Source organism: Narcine bancroftii, chromosome 11 (assembly GCF_036971445.1).
Source record: "Narcine bancroftii isolate sNarBan1 chromosome 11, sNarBan1.hap1, whole genome shotgun sequence".
Lineage (NCBI taxonomy): Eukaryota > Metazoa > Chordata > Chondrichthyes > Torpediniformes > Narcinidae > Narcine > Narcine bancroftii.
This window is the reverse complement of record NC_091479.1, coordinates 81,489,533-81,510,771: the sequence shown is the minus strand read 5'-3', so window position 1 is coordinate 81,510,771 and position 21,239 is coordinate 81,489,533. Positions and strand designations below refer to the sequence as shown.

Here is a 21,239-nt window from a genome sequence, read left to right as displayed (position 1 = left end):
AATTGCTGTAAATAATAAAAAAAAAGGTTGAATTTTCATGTGCAGGCAAATGCCTTCATTGCTAGAGGGATTGAATTTAGGAGCAGGGAGGATATTCTGCAACTGTACAGAGTAATGTCGAGGCTGCATCTGGAGTACCGCATACAGTTCTGGTCTCCTTGCTTGAGGAAGGATGTACTGGCTTTGGAGGCGGTGCGGAGGAGGTTCACAGGTTGATTCCAAAGATGTGGGGGTTACCCTATGAGGAGAGATTGAGTCATCTGGGACTGCACTTGCAAGAATTTAGAAGTATGAGAGAGAATCTTATAGAAATGTATAAAATTATGAAAGGCACAGATAAGATAGAAGTAGGTAAATTATTTCCATTGGTAGGGGAGACCAGAACTAGGGGACATAGATTCAAGATTCAGGGTAGTAGATTTACGATGGAGATGAGGAAGAACTGCTTTTCCCAGAGGATGGTGAAGCTGTGGAATTCACTGCCTATTGAAGCAATGGAGGCGACCTCAGAAAATATATTTAAGACAAGGTTGGATAGATTTTTACATAGTCGGGAAATTAAGGGATATGGGGAAAGGCAGGTGGGAGGAGATGAACCCGTCATCAGATCAGCCATGATCTCTTTGAATGGTGGAGCAGGCTCGACGGGCTGGATGGCCGACTCCTGCTCCTATTTCTTATGTTTTTAAAGCATAAAATGCTTTAAATGTAGATGAAAAATAAATTAAAATGAGGGTGACACAGCTAGCAAAATGGTTAGCGCAACACCTTTACAGCGCCAGCGATTCGGTTCGAATCCCAAGCTGAATGTTCTACCCATGTCTGCGTTGATTTTGCCTGGGTGCTCCAGTTTCCTCCCACCATTTGAAACATAGCGGGGTTTGTAGGTTAATTGGGTGTAATTTGGAGGCAGAGGCTCGTAAACTGAAATGGCCTGTTACCGTGCTGCATGTCTACATTTAAAAATAAATGAATAAATTGCTAAGAAATCATTTAAAAAATAACTTAAATAAAATAAGATACAACAAATAAACTTCTCCATCTAAACTCCATACCCATTCAAATTAACGGGCCTACTGGTCCATCAGCACTGCAGGAACAGTGAGGCAGATCCCCCACTGTAAACCTGCGCCCTCTGAGTACAACGAAGCTCCACAACTGGATTCCATGTCAAGTCTAACAACATTCAGCTAATTTACTGAGGCTGCAGGAAAACTCTGCTTTTATTTCAGTGGGATTGTCCAAACACTGGTGGTTTGCCTTCAGAACGACTGGCCACAACCACCCCACTTCAGTCACAGTTTAAATGACTGATCATTGGACCTATGGGACATGTAACCATGAGGATACCAGAAAGAGAAAATACTGAAAGCAGCATCCATGGAGAGTAATAATGAAGCATTGTTTCAGGTCAAGGCCTCTTCATCTGCACATGTTTGTTTTACCTTGTAGAAAGACAGAAGAGTGGAGAACACAGAGAGAATATCAGTGATGAGCCACAGTTGTCAAGGTAACAACAACTTTAAAAACTGGGAGAAAAGAGAAAAAGACAGAAACAAGTTATGTGCAGCCATAACTATGGTGATAGGGGTTGTGAACTGAAATTGTTAAATTCACCGTTTACACCTGAGGGCTACAGTGTACATAGGTGGAAGGTGAGTTATAGTTCCCTGTGCTTACACTGAGCATACTTGAAGCAATTTATGAGGCCAAAAATAGTGATGGGTGCCGAGAAGCAAAATGACAGGCAACTAGATGCTCAGGATCATTATGAGTGAATGGAGGTGTTCTACAAAGGAATCATCCCATCTGCATTTGGAGACATGTGGCTCTAACTGCGGGAGAGCCCTGGCTACATGGCAGCTCAAGTAGACACCTTAGCAACACCTTTTCAATGGCATTTTGGAATGGAAGTTAATAGCTGGTCTTGCCAGCGATACCCATTGCCTGTGAATAAATTTAAAAAACATTTTGAGCATTGCAGTGTATTGGGCTGTCAAGCAGGTTGATGAGCTTACTTATTGAATTGCTCGGCAAAGATGAGGTTGGTTGAGGTTCCGGTAATTGTCATGAGGCCTCCAATGGTGGCAGCATAGGTGATGCTGAGAGACAGGCACTTACAGATCATGTGATCATGCTTGGTCTTGTATTTATTGCTGTATTCCTTTATGGCCTGACTATGGCCCTGTTGGGAAACAGATCAACAGCATGAAAGTCTCAGTGCATTAATCCATTTCCCTGTTTTGAGTTAACTGTCTGAATAGCATGCAAAATAAAGGTTTTTACTGCATCTGGATGCATATGGCAATAAACAAATCAATTCAACTCGCTCCCACTCTCTGTCTCTTTCTCTAGTGAATGTCCAGCCTGCTACGGATTGGTATACAGCAACTGAACCAACTAAACTGCAATTACCATAGTAAAACTAAATTTCACATGTTGAGGGTGCAAGATATTTCCAGTTTCCTTCTTTAGAGTCTCGGTAAGCTGATTCTGGATTTCTGTCAACACTGATGTTAAACTTACCAAAGCAACACATCCAATTTGTTGTTCATTGTAAATAATTAAACATGTCTATTCAGACAATAAACTATAATACCACTTGATAATGGGTAATAGATGTACCCTGATACAAGCTGATATTTTTCTACCTGTTTCAGTATATTACCCATTATCAAGTGGTATTATAGTTTATTGTCTGAATAGACATGTCTAATTATTTACAATGAACAACAAATTGGATGTGTTGCTTTGGTAAGTTTAACATCAGTGTTGACAGAAATCCAGAATCAGCTTACCGAGACTCTAAAGAAGGAAACTGGAAATATCTTGCACCCTCAACATGTGAAACAAACTGTTAGATGTACCCTGATACAAGCTGATATTTTTCTACCTGTTTCAGTATAACAGTTTCTTAGATGTTCTACAGGCCTTCATATCCTAATTCAATCAGTGCTTCCCCATTCCATTGTATTTTAACTATTTATGTTTGGGAATGAAGATTCCTTTATTATCATTTAATAAACAGGTATAACATTACATTGAACTGACTTTAGTCTGCCGTAAGGCAAAGATTGGCCATCATCAGAAATTGTCCAATGACCCTTACAGTCACCAAAAGAGTCACTAAGGGTCTGTGGATTCGCCACCAGCGCTCCTGCAGCCTCCACAGCCACACAGACTTCAGTCCAAATCATCGGCAACCCGAACTCCAGATCAAAATCTCCGACTCGATCTTGAAGCCTTCATCGCTTTTATTTCAGTTCTGATACCTGGTACTCATTCAGCCAGTCTTGAGCCAATTTCCAGCAGTCCACAGCCTGATGTGAATCCTTTGACTGCAGTCGCCAGGAGCCCACAGCCTGAGTGGGTCCCTTGCCTCTAGTCAGCCACAGCCCACCCGCTGCCTGTGTATTCTTCAGACGCAGGGCCCCTCACTGGTCTGCCACCATGGTTACTGTTCCATAAGGTCATCTCCTCTGCTTCTCCCTCTCAAACAAGAGGTGTTCTCCCTGCACCAGTCCTCTGTTCCCCCGGAGTCAGCAACCCCTCAAAACTGTTGCCGAATGCAGGTGCTGCCATCTTTGGCCCAAACCCCATGGTCACAGGATTTTAAATAAATCTGCAACAGCTCCTTTAGCAAGAACCATCGGTAGATGAATCCTGCGGCCGAGCGCCAGAGGCTATAACTCGTATGTTAGGATAGAACAGAGTCAGTAGTCAGCAAAGGCCAGCTGGGAGAACGTTTGACCCATTTAAACACCTATATACTCTGAGCAGAGCCAAGCTGAAATTGATAAGCTTCTGTGAATTCCCATTGGCCAGACTGAGCTGAAAGAAAACCTCAGTGGATATTTACTCTGTCAGCAGTATCTGTTGGATTCATTTGGTTAGCAAACATATTAAACCAAGGCCTCGACCTTTTGGATTGGTTCAAGTGTTTGAGCTGAATAATTGAGAACTTTGAGTAGATTTATATTGCCTGATGAGAGTTCCCAGCACAAGCAAGCGGCTGAGAGCAAAATGATCGAGAGCCTTGCAGTTTGTTTACCTGTGTGTATCTGCAAGCAAAGCCAGGGTGAGGAATGATAATGTATCCATAAACATAGTGTGAGATAATCCATCACATAAACCCACTGCAGGCAGTCCCACTGGTACAGCCCAGATGAATTAATTCCACACAGCACACAGAGGATGTGCATTATGCATCTGTGAATTAACTTTGGCCATCTTGATATGAGTGGTCCTCCTCATCTTGTTGAAGTATAACATGCCTTTTCCAAGTCAGCACACCTTTCCTTTCCTGATGCTACTTATTGATCACAGTTTTGCATTCAGCACCATCATCCCCTCAAAACTAATCAGCAAACTCCAAGACCTGGGCCTCAATACCCCATTGTACAATTGTTCCCTAACCCTAATTTCCTCACCTCCAGATCCTAATCAGTGTGAATTGGCAAGAACATCTTGACCACAATATCCATCAATACTGGAGCACCACAGGGTTGCAAACTGAGCCCCCACTCTTACTTACTTTACACTGGTTCTACTGTGTGGCCTGAAACAAAATCAACAACACCATCAGGCCTGGATTAACTATTAAGCAAAATAAGTACATGCTTAGGGCATCAAGGGAAGGCAGTGTAGAGCTCGTCGAAAGAATCAAAGCCTTGTTGATCCAAACCAAGGCTTTTATTAGCAAAAGACAGGAGCTCTTCACAGGTGGCCGACCAGTCCGGAATGATCCGACCTGGCTAGGGACACAACCCTTTAAAGCCCAGACAATAGGCATGGCTTAGCTCTCAGCCAATCGCTGTAAGCACAGTCTAGATACAGTAACTATATACACTATGTACATTGGTGATAGATCTGTACTATCACAGGCAGCATCACAGAGTTTTTTTTCCAGTGCCGGACTTGCCATGGTGCAGCTGAACTAGACCCCCACTAAAAGGGGGACCCCACAATAAATGGGAAAAACATATATATCCCGGTTGTATTTAATATAGTTGTGGAGTCTGGCCTGGAAGAAATCTATTATTTTACATTCAGCACTTATTGACTCTTAATGTCTTGTCAGTTAGACAATGGAAGAGTCGAGGGGGCTGTGCTTAGGGCATCAGTTGGTCTTAATCTGGCCCTGAACACCATTGACCAATTTTCTGATGATACCACCATAGTAGTTGTATAAAAAGGGGTAATGAGTCAGCATGAGTCAGAAAACATGGCTGAATGGTACATCAATGACAACCTTCCACTTAAGATCACCAAAACCAAGAAGCTGATTGTAGACCTTAGGAAGGGAGAACCAGACGTGATCACTGAAGAGGATGAGAAAATTTAAACTCCTAACAGTCACTATTTTGGAGGACATTTCCTGGTCCCAACACACTAATGTCATAGCGAAGAAAGCACATCAACTTTCTCAGGAGTTTGTGGAGGTTTGCATTTCATCGGAAACCTTGGCAAACTGTTGTGGAAAATGTATTGACCCGCTGCATCACAGCCTCTGAGTGGAAAGCCCGGCAAAAGGTAGTGGACGTAGCTGATTATATCACAGGCAAAACTCTCCCCACCATTGAGAACATCTACATGAAGCAATGAAAGCAGCACCAATCTTTAAGGATCCACACCACCCAGGACATGCTCTGTTCTCACTGCTGCCATCAGGAAAGAGGTATAGGTGCCACAGGACTCGCACCACCAGGTTCAGGAATAGTTAGTTGCCTCTCATTAACCTTCTAAACAACACATTCAATTAGAGAGTAGTTTAAGGACTTTTACTTAGCTCATTATTTATTCTAGCATATTTATTTTTCTCTTTCCACAGCAAGTTTGGTTATTTTTCTTTCTTTTGTATACATTTCTTTCTTCTTGAGTATAGTTTACAGTGACTGATATTTAGATATTCTGCCTGGCCCACAGGAAAAATAATCTCAGGTTGTATTCTTGACAATCAACTTGAACTTTGAACTTAACTCCCTCGTCTGATTCTAGGGACCATTCCCATGATCCCTTTCTGTGGCACTTCCACTGCAAGATGCTTCCCTCATTTATTTAATGACTAAGTGCCTTGTGAAGAGTATGATCTGATTGGAACACAGAGCAGCTCCAGAATAGAGCTTAGCACAGCACTGACCTTTCCGACCACCATGTTGTGCTATCCTATGCAAATCTACTCCACGACAATCTAATCCTTCGCTACCTCACCCATTGCCATCTCTTTTCCTTACATCCATATGCCTAAGATTCATTTGAGTATCCAAATTGTACCAGCCTCCACCACCACCCCTGGCAAGGCATTCCAGGGACCCATCACTCAGTGTAGAAAAAAACTTATCCATGACATCTCACCTAAACTTTACTCCACTCACCTTATGTACATGTCATCTGATATTTGCTATGGCCGCACCAGGAAAATGTATTGTCTGCCCATCCTATCTATGCTTCTCATAATCTTATTAAGTCACCTCTCATTATTTGTCACTCCAAAGAGAAAAACCCTAGCTCTGTTAACCTTGCTTCATAAGACATATTCTCCGATTCAGGCAACATCCTGGTAAATTTCCAATGCACTTTCTCCAAAGCTTCTGCCATGAAATTACCAGAAATGAACACCTTACTCCAAGTGTGGTCTAACCATATACTAATAAAGTGATCGCATTACCTGGCTCTTAAGATTAATCCTCTGACTAATGAAGACCAGGACACCATACACTGTTTTAACCATCCTATCAATGTGTAGCAACCTTCTTGGATCTATAGGCTTGGACCCGAAGATCTCATTGTTCCTCCACACTGTTAGGAATCCTGCCATTAACCATGTTCTCCGTCTTCAAGTTCAACCTTCCAAATGAAGGATGAAGATTTTATGCATGTATGCTATTGACAGCACACAGCTCATCTTTCTGTTTCCTGCTCTGCTGGTCCCTGATATCTGTTCATTATGCAAATCATGTTCAGATAAATCTTTTTTTTTTAATTATATTTTTTGGTTTAATAGTTTACATTATCTCCCTGTGTGCTATGATTGTAATAATTTCTTCAATTTTGAAAGCTGTTAAATGCTTCTGAGACAATAAAAAAACTACAGTAGAAGTCCAAAAATCTAGACTGCATGGGGATTGGGTCGGTCTGGATTTTTCGATTTTCCAGATTCTCAGGCAGTACTTCTAAAATTCAAATTTAAGGAGTAATAAAGAAAAGATGAACAGGTCAATATTCATTAGCAAATGCATCATGCTTCATTTACCAAAACGAGAGGTTTTAAAGAAAAATAAACGGGCAGCTGTGCGCTTGCACACGCACGCAAAAGCCTGCTAAATTTTAAAAGTTTGAGAGCTTTCGAAAAGTCCAGATTCTCCGGTGGACTGGATTTCTGGCATCCGGATTTTTAAGACTTCTACTGTATTCTAATTTTCTGACGGTTCTGACATAAGATGTTCAGAGACATTTATGCACTGCAGCCTGATTGATGTCACTCCCTGACTCAAGGAAGATGAGGCCTCCACAACTAGCCCTGATAGGTGCAAATATGCAGGGTTCACAGGCTTAATCCAAGAAAATCCAACTGAATGAAATATAACGGCCAGGTTTACTTGTTGCTATGTGCTTAATTCACTTTTCCTTTTGAAAGAGGACAGTATTTTTTAATTGAATGCTATAGAATCCTAATCTAATCCACTATCACATGTAACAATGCAGTCATAAAACATCATAATCATGTGACCGGGAGAAGACAGCAGGGTCATAAAACAGCAAGAAACAGAACTTAGTCAGAAATCAAAAAAGATCAGAGATAAGAGATTAAATCTTGCAAAGCTACAAACCTGTCCTTCTGACTTAGTCAGCATCTCCTTGTCTGGTTGGTTCTTCACTCCACTAGAAAAAGAAAACAAAATACCAAATAACCAGAAGCAACTTCAGTTTTCTTCAGAATCATGTTGGACAAAAAATGCCTGAAAACTGTCTCTAAGAATCTCTTAATTGTTGTCCATAACAGCTACCTGAGGATGTTTTGGAGATTAAAAAATTACGTTCTCGGACATTGAGGGCAAATAGATTTGCACTGTTTTATTAGCAATAATTCTTTGAGTTCACTAGCTATTTTTTGATTGAGCATGAATGGACCAAACAAATCATTTTATGTTTAAACTGATCAGGTGAATCCTACAACATGCATGCCTACCCATAAAATTTAAAGTTTGAATTGAACAGAGCGTAGAGTGCACACAGCTGGGGCATATTTATTTCAAGGACAATGTCCAGGTTGGATTTGTAATGAGGTGCATTCAGTTGCTTTTTTTTAAAATACATTTGTCTAGTTTGAAAGGCAATATATTGATCTATTCTTATTAAAATACCTATTGGGTTCAGAACAGCCTTAGTGGGGAACTGAGGAAATGAATTGCCACTGCCCTGAAAAGTGAGAACTGATGGATACTAATGTGAATTCTTTCTCCAGGCATTGCTAGTTCCTGCCTTACAACTTATTCCTTCAGTTATTAATACATTGCTGGTAATACTTTGTGCAGATTCTTGGTCCCAATATTTACCCATGCTTCACTTAACAAACCTATATAGATTATAGAAACACTGTGGTTATTTAGCATTTAGTTGTGAGTTTACCGTGGTGGAATTCTGATGAGCCCCTGGCTCATTGTTCCAAATACTCTGGGTACAGTCATCAGAGCTCAGGATTATTAGTCTCAGCCTGAACACTCTGTAAGAACTGAGTTTAAAATGAATCAAAGAAGCCTTGTAATGGTAATGATTTTGTTTTTCTTGTTGTGTCACCTCTGCAGGAGTGGCATCTGAGAACAATACTGAGAGCTGGAAGCAATCAGCTTCCAACACCACAATCCAGCTTCCAAAGGCAAATCCTGTGTGCCTGATTCTAAACCAAAAATGACACTCCTCACTCACGATGTGCCATGTCGTTGGGAAGATCACCCTGAAGAGTCAAAGTCTTCATAAATTCTATAAGCTGCAAATTCTGAAAATATCTCAATATTTTAAAACAAACACTGATTAAACATTTTGGACCTGAAATCTTAAGGTCCCAATCTCCACAAAAGCTGCTAGATCTATTAATTTTATTTGAGCATCCAAGGTATTCTATTTTTCTAAAAATATCAGCAATTTCTCACTCTTGCCTTTGAGCCAACAATTGTAGGTTCTAGACAAATTAAGAGTCTTGAGCACAAAACTTTGAGGCCAACATCAGAAAGCCCTTCAAGAGGCGTCAGTCCCTGATGATGTACCTGGCACCTGTGCCAACCAACTAACCAGAGTGTTCATGATATTTTCAATCTCTCGGTGCTGCAGTCGGAGGTTCCCATCTGCTTCAAAAGGGTGTCAATCATCCCAGTCCCCAAGAAGAGTAGAGTGAACTGCCTCAATGACTGTTACCCAGTCGCACATACATCTACTTGATGAAATGCTTTAAGAGGATGGTCATGGCCAGAAATAAATCATACCCAAGTAAAGACCTGGACCAGCTACAATTCACCAACTGCCACAATCACTCCACAGGAGACTGGCTCTCTACTCAGCTCTGGATCAGCTCCAACAACAACATGTACATCAGGTTACTCTTCATCGACAGCAGCTCAGTTTTCAACACCATCATACTCTCAGAGCTGGTCAACAAGCTCCAAAATCTGAGCCCTCTCTGCAACTGGATCCTTGAGTTCCTCATTGGAAGACTACAGCCAGTATGAATTAGAAACAATGTCTCATCCTCACTGGCAATCAGCACAAGCACACCTCAAGGGTGCATGCTTAGCCCACTGCTCTTCTCGCTCTACACCCATAATTGCGTGACTGGGCACAATTCAAATGTCATCTTCAGATTTGCCGAGGACACCATGGTAATTGGCAATGAGGAGGTGTACAAGAGTGAGATAGATCAGCTTGTTGAGAGGTGTCACAACAACAATCTTGCACTCAACATTAGCAAAACTAAGGATTTGATTGTGGACTTCAGGAGGGGGGAAATAAGGAGAACACGAACCAGTCTTCATTGAGGGGTTTTCAGTGGAAAGAACTTCAAATTCCTGGGTTTCAACATCTCTGAAGATCTGTCCTGGGGCTTCCAGGGAATGTTGCTTCACATTGTAGGCTCTTGTTACTGGGGGAATCAGGCATTTTGAAACCAAGGACATCATAAATAAGAGGCCACCCAAGTCACAAAGGCAAGGGTGTACCACCTCTGAGGGATTTGCCAATAAATAGGTAGTTGGGAAGTCAACGGTTCAGCAATCACTATGGAAATTCATTGATCAGCCACCTTCTACCAGAACAAGACTAGTAATAGCTGCCTGTTAGTGGGTTGAATAACAATATTTAACTTGATTGTTGCCCATTATAACTTTCTGTTCCTTTTTCCTAAGATTCTCTAAGTTTGGACCTATAATGAATGTACTGTAATGCCAGCCTCAGATTTACTCCATCATGAAATTCTGAATGGTGAGAAAGATCTATCAGAAAAGGACATCCAATATAACAATCCACACAAACTAAAAGATGACCCCAAGCCAGACTTAGTAATCCTGTAAACTGTGAGATTTGGAAATGTTGGCAGATGGTCTAATGAGAAACTGAAAAGTTTTTTCTCATTGTTATTGCTAAATAGCATTGTAAATGTGAAGAACTTCCATAAAAATTATGTCCTTAACCCAACACAGATGCATGTGCCATTTCCCAGGGTCCATGCTTTTCTGTCAGATCTCCTTCAGTGCAAGTATAACAGAGGGAATTGGTTATATCCTGACTCAGCCATATCCTGCCAGCTAAGGATCACTTTCAGTCTCCTCCATGCTGCGGCTTTCTGAAAGCACCGTTTTTTTTTTGCTCTCACTTCTGGGGTTTCACAGGCACTGCACATCTCTTCACAAAGTCTGTAACATTTTTGAAGTTTGAAGGTTGGAGGTTGCGGTGCCCAGTTTATTTCCAGGACACACACAAATAGCTGTCAGTGATCAGCTGCTTTGCTGGAGATGTTTTCACAGTGAGATGTTCATCCTCCAGCAACATACTCAAGTTTATTGAAAACGATACCATGGAAAATTCCCAAAGAATAGTAGCAATTTCTGTTGCTATCCGAATAAACATTGCTTAACCTTTAACTACCAAGAGCTGATTAACTGCTGGCTCATTTCTTTGCTGTTTAAGAAGCCCCAAAAATTATTTGCCGAGCCACCCATGAGTACACTCAGGAGTGATGGTTCTGATGTTTTGGGAGGTCCTTTTAAGGTGCAATATCAAGACCTCCCTTTATTTTTTTGTGATTACATTTTCATACACTTCTGCCTGTTTTTGACATCAAGCAAAGGATCTCACAAAACTCTGGGAAATTATAAGTTACTCTAACTGACTTAAACATCTCAAAGTCCAAAAACAATGATAAGTTTAAATTTAACTTTCCAGCTCTGGACAGAAGAGGATAGCTATTCTTGGCCCTCTCCTTTGCTTCCTTCACTGCCCATGTATAACACTTAGAACATGCAATACGTGTAAAAGGAAAGCTTTTCCTGTTCTGTACCTTACCATATTTAACAGCAAGAAGCAAGATCTATTTCAATTACATTGATGGCAATACAAACTCCTGCACTCATTAGATAGCCCAGTTTATCTTATTACATTCTCAAAGATTCTGAAATCGCATCTAACATCATTTAAATGTCCTTTCTATAACCATATAACAATTACAGAACGGAAACAGGCCACATCGGCCCTTCTACACCGCACTGATTTAAGTGAAACTCCACTAGTTCCACCTACCTGTTCCCTGCCCATAACCCTCCAACCCCCTCACATCCATGTACTCATCCATCCTCCTCTTAAATGACAAAATTGACCCTGCTGCAACCACCTATTCCGGAAGGACATTCCACTCAGCCACCATTCTCTGAGTGAAGAAGCTTCCTCTTATGTTACTTCTAAAGTTTTATCCCCTAACCCTTAACATGAGCCCTCATTCCAATCTCTCCTACCTTCAAGGGGAAGAGCCTATTGACATCTACTCTATCTATTCCCCTTATAATTTTAAATACCTCTATCAAATCCCCTCCTCAACATTCTATGCTCCAATGAATGCTCAATCTTTCTCCGTATTCTAGATACTGCAATCTAGGCAACATTTTAGTAAATCTTCTCTGCACCCTTTCTACCTTATTGATTTCTGACTCCATTTAATGTGGAACATTTCTGTAATGCACAAATTCTTATATATAATTCCAACAACACCTCACACCACAGTGGCATCCGAAGACCTTTAATTTGTTGGTCTGATTTTTTTAGGGATGTGAATGGGAGTTTAAGTCAAAGGTACCAGCCCGTTTAACTCTAAAGGTTGATGCCTTCTGGCAAGGATCATGACATACAGTTTGAAGAAATGAATAAAATTTTGAGGTCACCCAGAATTAATTTTCTTTTTTTATACAGCAAACATAAGATCAATTCTCGGCAATGGTAGATACTTAGAAACTCAATTTAAACTAGTCAGCAAGTAAATTCAAAACCACATCTTCTTGGATTCCAACACACAAATGTGTTCAGCAGGTCACGTAGCATCCACGGGAAGTAAAGTGTAACCAGCGTTTCAGGCCTGAGCCCTTTGTCCAGCACATTTGTGCACTGCACTTGACTCCAGCATCTGCAGACCCAGTTCACGTAACTTGAGCCGCAAGTGTAGTAACAAACTTACTTTTCTTTAAGGTAAATGAGCTCCAGCTGCTTCTTCTCGTTCTCTTCATCTGGAAGGAATAAGTCACAGATAAATGAAACATGCAAATAAAAATGACAGAAGTTCAAAAAAAAGGCCAGCTCCCCAGATTTGGGATAGAGCCATGGTCTTCATCTAGGCTGAGCTTGGTCTCTTAGCATCAGCTAACAGTTAAACTGTTAGTAATGACTTCAGTGCCTCTGAACTCAGGAAAGATTACAATCCACATCAGCCTTGTTTATTCCCTATTTTCTTGCAACACGTGAGAGCATTTGGCTTATTGAGTCTTTGCCAGTTCCCAAAGCATCACAACAGTCCCACTTATTTCCTATGGTCATCAACTTCCCCAACCCCTCTCATTCCCTCCACGCCAATTTCCCTGATACTTACCAATACACTGGGGAAATGCTACAGTAGCCAACTAACTTACCAGTGCAGATTTAAGATGTGGCAGGAAAATAGAGAACCCATCAAATCCAAATAGTCATAAGGAGAATGTGTAAATTCATATGGACCACACCTGAGGTCTTGATTGATTACAGTTTCCTACTATAAATTTAGACATACAACATGGTAGCAGCCCTTTTGGCCCATGAGCCCGTGCCTCCCAATTACACCCAATTAATCTACACCCCCGGTACATTTCAAATGGTGGGAGAAATCCAGAGCCCCTTGGTAAAATCCCCGCAGACACAGGGAGAATGTACAAATTCCTTACAGACAGCTCGGGATTCGAACCCCGGTCCCGATCGCTGGTGCTGTAACAAAGTTACGCTAACTGCTATGCCAACCAACCCACCCTAAATCACTACTAACCAATTAGTGGTCTATTGTGGCCAAAAAGCTCTTTCCAGTTTTTGACCATTCAGAAGTAATGGATATGGTGTTGGGATCTTACTGTGGGCTGTACCCCTGTGAAGGTCAATATGTCCAGGAGAAGAAGGAAATAGTGTTGATTTTATCTTGCCCAAAGTGGCCACAATGTGCCATACAGCCCATTACAACATGATCTTGCCGCAAGATCTGCTGCTTTTAGATGGAGAGTCTTTTAAAGTGCCTCTCCCAAAAACAGTGAGGTGGAAATGAAAACATTTGGATGTCATACTGAGTGCATGCTGTAAATGTGAATCATTACACACTGTGAGCTGCTGCACTCATTATAAATGACGCTGAAAAATGCATGTGGATGCATTTGATTTGAGTTGCTGGGATCAATGTGGGTGACCTACTGTAGCCATTCAATGTGTGACAATACAAGTTAGTCATTGTGAGTTACTGAAATCCATGTGTGCTACTGTTGTATTATTTTAAATGTTTATTTTTTTAAATTTAGTTATACAGCACAGTAACAGGCCCTTTCGCCCTACGAGCCCGTACTGCCCAATTACACCCAATTGACCAACAACCCCGGTAGGAAACGAGTCCCCAGGGAAAATCCAACAGGGAGAATGTACAGACAGGGCGGGATCTAATCCTGATCCCAATTGCTGATGCTGTATCAGCATTGCACTAACTGCTAGTCTAACCATGCCACCCACAATAAGCGTAATTATGAATTACATGAATATAATGAAAACTAATACACACCGTATTTTGGGGAGCCTGAGCCAGTGAAGGTGTCTTCCACACTGTCAGTGTCAGTGATAACAGTCAACTCGATGTCAGATTCCAAGCTGGTGTTGACGAGCTGCTGCAGGACAGCTTCTGCAATAGGCATCACCATGGCGGTGGTGGAGGTATTACTGAGCCACATGGACAAGAACACGGTACAACACATGAAGCCAAGAACTAACCTGTGAGCAAAAGTGAATGTAAATACTTTGCACCATACTCAGCATCAAAGCGAAGGGAGTTGGCGATTCACATTGACACCAATGGAGGCTAAGGTTAGGGCCTTATTTAAAGTCAGGTCACCTAGAAACCAGGGTGCAGCAGCCAAACTACCTGACTCCACCCTAAGAGAAAATGATCAGGATCAAACTTTGATCATTCTGAAGGATGCACATCCACTGCAGATCTACTGCACCTGCCTCATCCAAAGATGTCACAGCCACCTTACCCTACTTCTATCCAGTCAAGGTAACCCAAGGAATAGTAATAGCACATATCTTTATTTCCCTCAGGAAAGATCAACTTTTTGTTTAGGTCATTCAAGATCAAAGATCTGAAGACCTTTCAAAGCCTGCAATGGAAGCCATCCTTTCTGTACGCATCCTCTCTGTTTAATTCTATTTATTTATCAGAACTATATTTTTGTCTAGAAGTCTTTTATGCTTGACGTTTCCTATTCTTTTGCTACTTTCTGACCCATCCCATGACTAGTGGCTGTGATTTTTATACAGTATCTTCCTCCTTCCTCTCCCATGCATTTTGCTTGTTTTCTCCTCATTATCCTACCTAGGTACCTCAAACTTATGAACATAGCCAAAAATATACAATTCTTGCTCCCAATGTGTAATGTTCCATTTATTTGATGACTCTGTTAATCATCAATTGTTGCTAAATTTAGAACATTCAAAGATTTTGGTTTTTATGTGGGTGCAGTTTCCCCACAGCCACTGGAGGTCTCCATACACTAAGCCTGCATTTCCAATGGCCACAAATTGCTGTTGGTGAAAGGTTCAACAATGCAAATACAGTAAAACTCCTGTTATCTAGAATCCAAGCAACTCAGGAAAAAACAATGAAAATGAATAAATAAATAAATAAATAAATAGATTGATAAATAGATAGAAATTTAAAAATAAATAAGAATAAATACAAATTTAAATGCATTTAAAATTATATAAAAAAAATAAACGTTTTCTGAAGTACACATAAACCTTTGGTGAAGATGGGAGCAAATATTCAGCTAGCGGGATGGCTTGGTCGTGCTTTGCTCATAGCAGCACTTCAAATAAAGTTTGAATAACATTATGTTTAAATAAAATGACATCACCCAGGATGAAGAGCTAGTTGATGCCACTGGCCATTGAGGTCTCTCCTGAAGTGTCTCTTTGTTCCTGCTTGGTAAGAGTCTTTATCTTTATATTATTAAGTATATTAGTAAGGCTTTATCTGTAAACCTGAGGAAGTGGGAGGTTGGGGTGGGGGTTAATTACCTATGGTGTTTCCCTGGACAGAATTAAAAAACGATGGGATCAAGATTTTCAACTTCAATTTCTGAAACTACACGGGACTCTATTTTGAGTGCATTCCTTCTCTCTTTGTACTAGCCACTCATTATTACACTTAAAAGCAGGCCCACTATTCCAAAGTCCAATTGGTTAAATTTTATTTTAATCTCTCTTCTAAATGTCATAAATGTATTACTGAAGAAATTACACTGTGTCATATATTCTAGTTATGTCCCTCTCTTTCCAGTTTTTGGGAAGAGGTATCTTGTACTTTGTCTTTAGTTCTTAATATTACTTTGACTCCAAATCCTTTTCTTGCTCTTTTGGGAAGAAGTGGGTCATCTGCTTTAATTCTGACTCCTTCACAATCCCATGTAGTTGCCTTTACCTTGCTTATTGCTAGAAGGGCCATTTTAATGAGGTGGAAAGATGCTGTCCCTCCCACTCATACTCAGTGGTTATGATGGCATGTCTAACTTCGTCAAAAAATTAGATGCTCCACTATTGATATGAATGTTAATTTTGTTTTCTTATGGGGTTCGTTTTTTAATAATTTTCAAAATTTGTAAGGTTAGATCACTTCTGATTTTTTTTTAGCCCATTGATTATCTTATTTTTTATTAGGTAGTGGACTGTTTATGTTTAGCCAGTACCCTCTGAAGGGAAGGGGTTGAAAAGGAAAAAAAATGATCTTTCATGTTATTGTTCATCCTTCAGGCAGCTCTGTTGAGGGGGAAGAACTTGCAGATGCAGTGATGGTTAAATGTTTTCAAAGAATGTGACTGAAAATGAACTAAAATGCTTTAAAGTTGTTATATTCATGCACATGAAGTTTGTTCAATGTAAGTACAGTATAGTATTTTCCTCTATTAACCTGTTTATTCTTAATGCAGGTGTATTATAAGGCATTGAGAGTCTCAAGCAACCAGAAAACTCGGTTATCCAGCATCGACCAATCACCAGGGGCCAGATACCAGGGGTTTTATTGTATAATAATGGTGAAATAAAGTTTGCTGTTGAATGTGTTATTCCATTTTCAGCTTGGTGAAGATGTCTTAACCAGTTAGACATCATGGAACTCCAAAGCAATTCTGCAGCTGCTGGAAACCTTAAATAAGTGAGAATAAAAAGAAACTGAAGATGAAGTTCTGATGAAGATCTTTAGGCTGAAATGTTGATTCTGCTACTCTTCATACAGATGTGGCCTTGCTTGCTGAGCACTTTCAGCATTTTCATTTTTTAATTTCATAAAGGGCGGCACACTTGGCATAACAGTTAGTGCAACGCCTTTACCACACCAGCAATCAGGACCTGACCATGAATTGAGTCCCATGCTGTCTGTATGGAGTTTGTACGTTCTTCCCGTGTCTGTGTAGGTTTTCTCCGGGGGCTCCAGTTTCCTCCCACCATTCAATATGTATGGGGGTGTAGGATTTTCTTTGGCTTGGCTTCGCGGACGAAGATTTATGGAGGGGGTAAAAAGTCCATGTCAGCTGCAGGCTCGTTTGTGGCTGACAAGTCCGATGCGGGACAGGCAGACACGGTTGCAGCGGTTGCAGGGGAAAATTGGTGGGTTGGGGTTGGGTGTTGGGTTTTTCCTCCTTTGTCTTTTGTCAATGAGGTGGGCTCTGCGGCCTTCTTCAAAGGAGGTTGCTGCCCGCCCAACTGTGAGGCGCCAAGATGCACGGTTTGAGGCGATATCAGCCCACTGGCGGTGGTCAATGGGGCAGGCACCAAGAGATTTCTTTAGGCAGTCCTTGTACCTTTTCTTTGGTGCACCTCTGTCACGGTGGCCAGTGGAGAGCTCGCCATATAACACGATCTTGGGAAGGCGATGGTCCTCCATTCTGGAGACATGACCCATCCAGCGCAGCTGGATCTTCAGCAGCGTGGACTCGATGCTGTCGATGGGGTGTAAAATGGGTGGTGTGAACTCATGGCCCAAAATGGCCTGTTATTGCGCTGTACGTCTAAATAAATCATTTGAAAAATAAAATGCCCGAGCAGTTGCTAAGTTGCTTTGATTCTGCAGTAGATGTGGATGTAAGTGGGACACTTTTAGAGAATTAGGAAGCCTGTCTTGGAACTATTTAAGACCCATGCATACTTTGTGACAACTGGTTTTACCTTGTTTTTACTGCATGTCATTTGATTTTCCTGGTACCCAAAGATAAATGAGAAAGCAATCACCCCAAAAAAATACTCTACACCTGTCAAGGACACTGGGAAAATCTGCTATATCAGAACAATCTCCACAATATTCCCTTTATGTTAAGAAGAATTTGATCAGGCTTTAAACCCCAGTGATGTATCATTAACCACTCATCCATTCTAATTTTCAGGGTCGCCTGCATTTATGTGTAATACTGAGGTTGACCTTGGTGGCTGACAAGGGGAGACACAGGAAATAGACGTAATCTGGCCAAAAGTACAGCTAATCATTCAGAGAATGTCCACTATATTTCAACCTATGTAAAACTGTCCAGACAACAAAAAGAAATTGACAAACTCAGATGCTAAGATCATAAATGAATCAGGAGAAATATGTTTCCTTGGTTAAGTCATGGGAAATAATGGCACCTGACTCTTTGGTGAGGTTGTTTTATCTGAGGAGGGAGGGAAGACCATCTCCTGGTAACTCCCCCCTTAGGGTCTGTGGGACCTTATGTGGGTCTGGCTGCCTCTGGTGTGGTCTGTTCCTTTCCCACTTCCTCTTGAGCAATGGAAGGAGGGGGAAGATAGTAGCTCAGGCAATTCATTACTGACGTTGAAAAAACTTTTTAATGGGCCTCATTGACAGGGATCCTTGCAATTATTCCACATTCAGGAATTTGGCTCAGTAGTTTTGTTGTTATTTGATTGCACAACTACAACCTGACAAAACAGGGTTCTCCGGTCCTCGGTACAAAACATGCAGATACACAGCCAGACATAACACACATACTGACAAACAATACATATTCAAGATAAGAATTCACGTGAATATGAGAGCCTCAGATGGTTAGTGTGAGCAGTTCCTTTGGTCGTCCAGCATTCTCACTGCCCATAGGAAGAAGCTGTGGTGGTGCTGGCTCTGATACTCCCGTATCTCTTTCCTGACAGGAGCAGCTGAAAGATGCTGCGTGCAGGGTGGAAGGGGTCCTCAATTATTTTGTGTGCCATCTTCAGACAATTATCCTGGTAGATCATATAGAGAGGTAGGGGTGGGAAGGGAGACTCCATTGATCTTTTCTGCCACTCTTGTGGCCCTGTGGATTGACCTCCAATCTATTTCTCTGCAGCAACCATACCACATTGTGATACAGCCAGCCAGCTCTCGATAGAGCTCCAATAGGTTGACATAATGGTGGCTGGTAGCCTTGATCATTACAGCCTTCTCAAAAAGTACAGTCGCTGTGGTGCCTTCCTGACAAGTGAAGAGTGTCCATGATAGGACACTAGTTAAGAGAACTCCAAGAAACATGGTGCTCTCTACTCTCTCTACTACAGAGCTATTGATGTGTGGTGGAGGGTGGACATTCCTGGTCCTCCTGAAGCTCATGATCATCTCCTTCATCTTATCCATGTTAAGACTCAGGTTGTTACTCTTGCACCATTTCATGAAATTTTCCATCTCTTCTCTGTAGTACAACTCATTGATGTTCCTGACAAAGCTGACTATTGTTATGTCACCTGCAAACTTGGAGCTTGATCTGGCGATTCAGTCGTGGGTCAGTAGCGTGAACAGGAGCGGCTGAGCACACAGCCCTGAGGTGCGCCCGTGCTCAGCGTGATGGTGCTTGATGTTCTGTTACCGACCCAAAAATACTGTGGTCTATCAGTGAGGAAGTCCAAAATCCAGTTACATAGAGGGTGTTGAATCCCAGCGAGGACAGTTTCTCCACCAGCCTCTGGGAAATTCAAGGAATGTTATCATATCACATGCATTAGATGAAGAAATGGAGAAAGTGGAAACTGCTTCAAATGTCACTTAAAATATTCAGTGCAAGCTTGATGGGCCACATAACCAGCTTTTTCTGTTTTTTTTCCTGAAATCAGGGCTACATTTTGCTGAGCTATTGGCTGAATTGCAAATGTTCCTTTCAATGAAGTTTGACAATAATAGGCTAGAATAAATGTTGAGTGTTATTGGAGCCCAGCTGTGTTGCTTTAGGCCATTTACTCTCTGCACAGACAAAGCACGGAGGTTATATGTTAAATACAGTACTCACATTCCTGGTTTAGCTCCTGCTAACATGACCATGCGGAGTGCAATCCTCTTGTGCAAGTTCCACTTCTCAATGGAAGCAGCCAGGCAGATGACACCAATCAAGAGTAAAGTGGTGTCCTTAAAGTACTCCGAAGCGACCTGTATAAAATTCACAAACATCAGCTCTGGTACTGAAGGGTATAGTGTCTACTATAACACAACATGGACTATTATGCCAAGAATTCTCACAAGCTAACATAACTCTGAAGTACCAGAAGTTTTTCCACAACATGATGCATCATGTGGACAATTTTAAATCAATACATAACCCCTGTGCAAAAACATTAGCGGAAATGCATTGAATGGCCGGCATGAGTCACACAATGCAATGTACAAGGAACGAAATTTTACCCAGACGAAAACATTCTGAACAATTATAGCTTCCAGTGATCATAAGGTTGCTTTTAATCACATGGGGATGCTGGGTTGAATGGTGGGCCATTAATTTCTGCTTGAAGCATACCATCTATCGTCATTTGCCAACTAGCTGAAGGGCTCGGTGGAGAGCTGAATGTTATGACAACAAAAATAAAACTTTGTTTAGGCTGCACTTGAAGCATTGTGTGCAATTCTGGTCACCTCCTTACAGGAAGCATGTGGAGGCTTTGGAAAGAGGACAGAAGAGTTTCTACCAGGATGCTGCCTGGATTAGAAGTAGGAGCTATGGGAAGAGGTTGGACATACTTGGATTGATTGCTCTGGAGTGTCAGAGTCTAAGGGATGAAATTATATAAGGCATAGGATAGACAGTCAGAATCTTTATCCCCAGGGCAAAAATGTCCCATTCTGGAGGATATGCCTTTAAAATATGGAAGGGGAGAGATTAAAGGAGATATGCTGGAGAAGTTTCTGATACAGAGCGGAGGGTGCCAAGAACAAACTGCCAGGGATAGGCATGAAAACAAATACAGTAAAGCCCTTGTATCCACAATTCAAGCAACCGGAAGTCTCAAGTAACCGGTAAACAAAAAATTGTTGAAATTAAATAGGTAAAAAAATACAGAAGTTCGCCAATCCATGTAACATGCAATCTCAAGCAACTGGAAAATTCTTTTATCCGGCCTCTACCAATCTCCATAGGTGTTGGGTACCAGGGGGTTTCACTGAACAATTGTAGTTTATAAGAAGCTTCTAAATAGGCATAAGG

At 41.4% G+C, this 21,239-nt stretch overlaps 1 protein-coding gene across 1 annotated transcript in view; it reads right to left on the bottom strand.

Moving 5' to 3' along the window:
* Window positions 1-21,239, bottom strand: part of LOC138745233 (solute carrier family 13 member 4-like) — a 59,421-nt gene that overhangs the window by 12,929 nt on the left and 25,253 nt on the right. The window contains exons 4-8 of the mRNA XM_069902296.1: window positions 20,055-20,191; window positions 14,315-14,520; window positions 12,710-12,758; window positions 7,830-7,881; window positions 2,019-2,185 (exon numbers count right to left, since the gene is read on the bottom strand). Coding sequence (XP_069758397.1) covers window positions 2,019-2,185; window positions 7,830-7,881; window positions 12,710-12,758; window positions 14,315-14,520; window positions 20,055-20,191 — 611 coding nt within the window. The remainder of the gene's footprint in view (window positions 1-2,018; window positions 2,186-7,829; window positions 7,882-12,709; window positions 12,759-14,314; window positions 14,521-20,054; window positions 20,192-21,239) is intronic.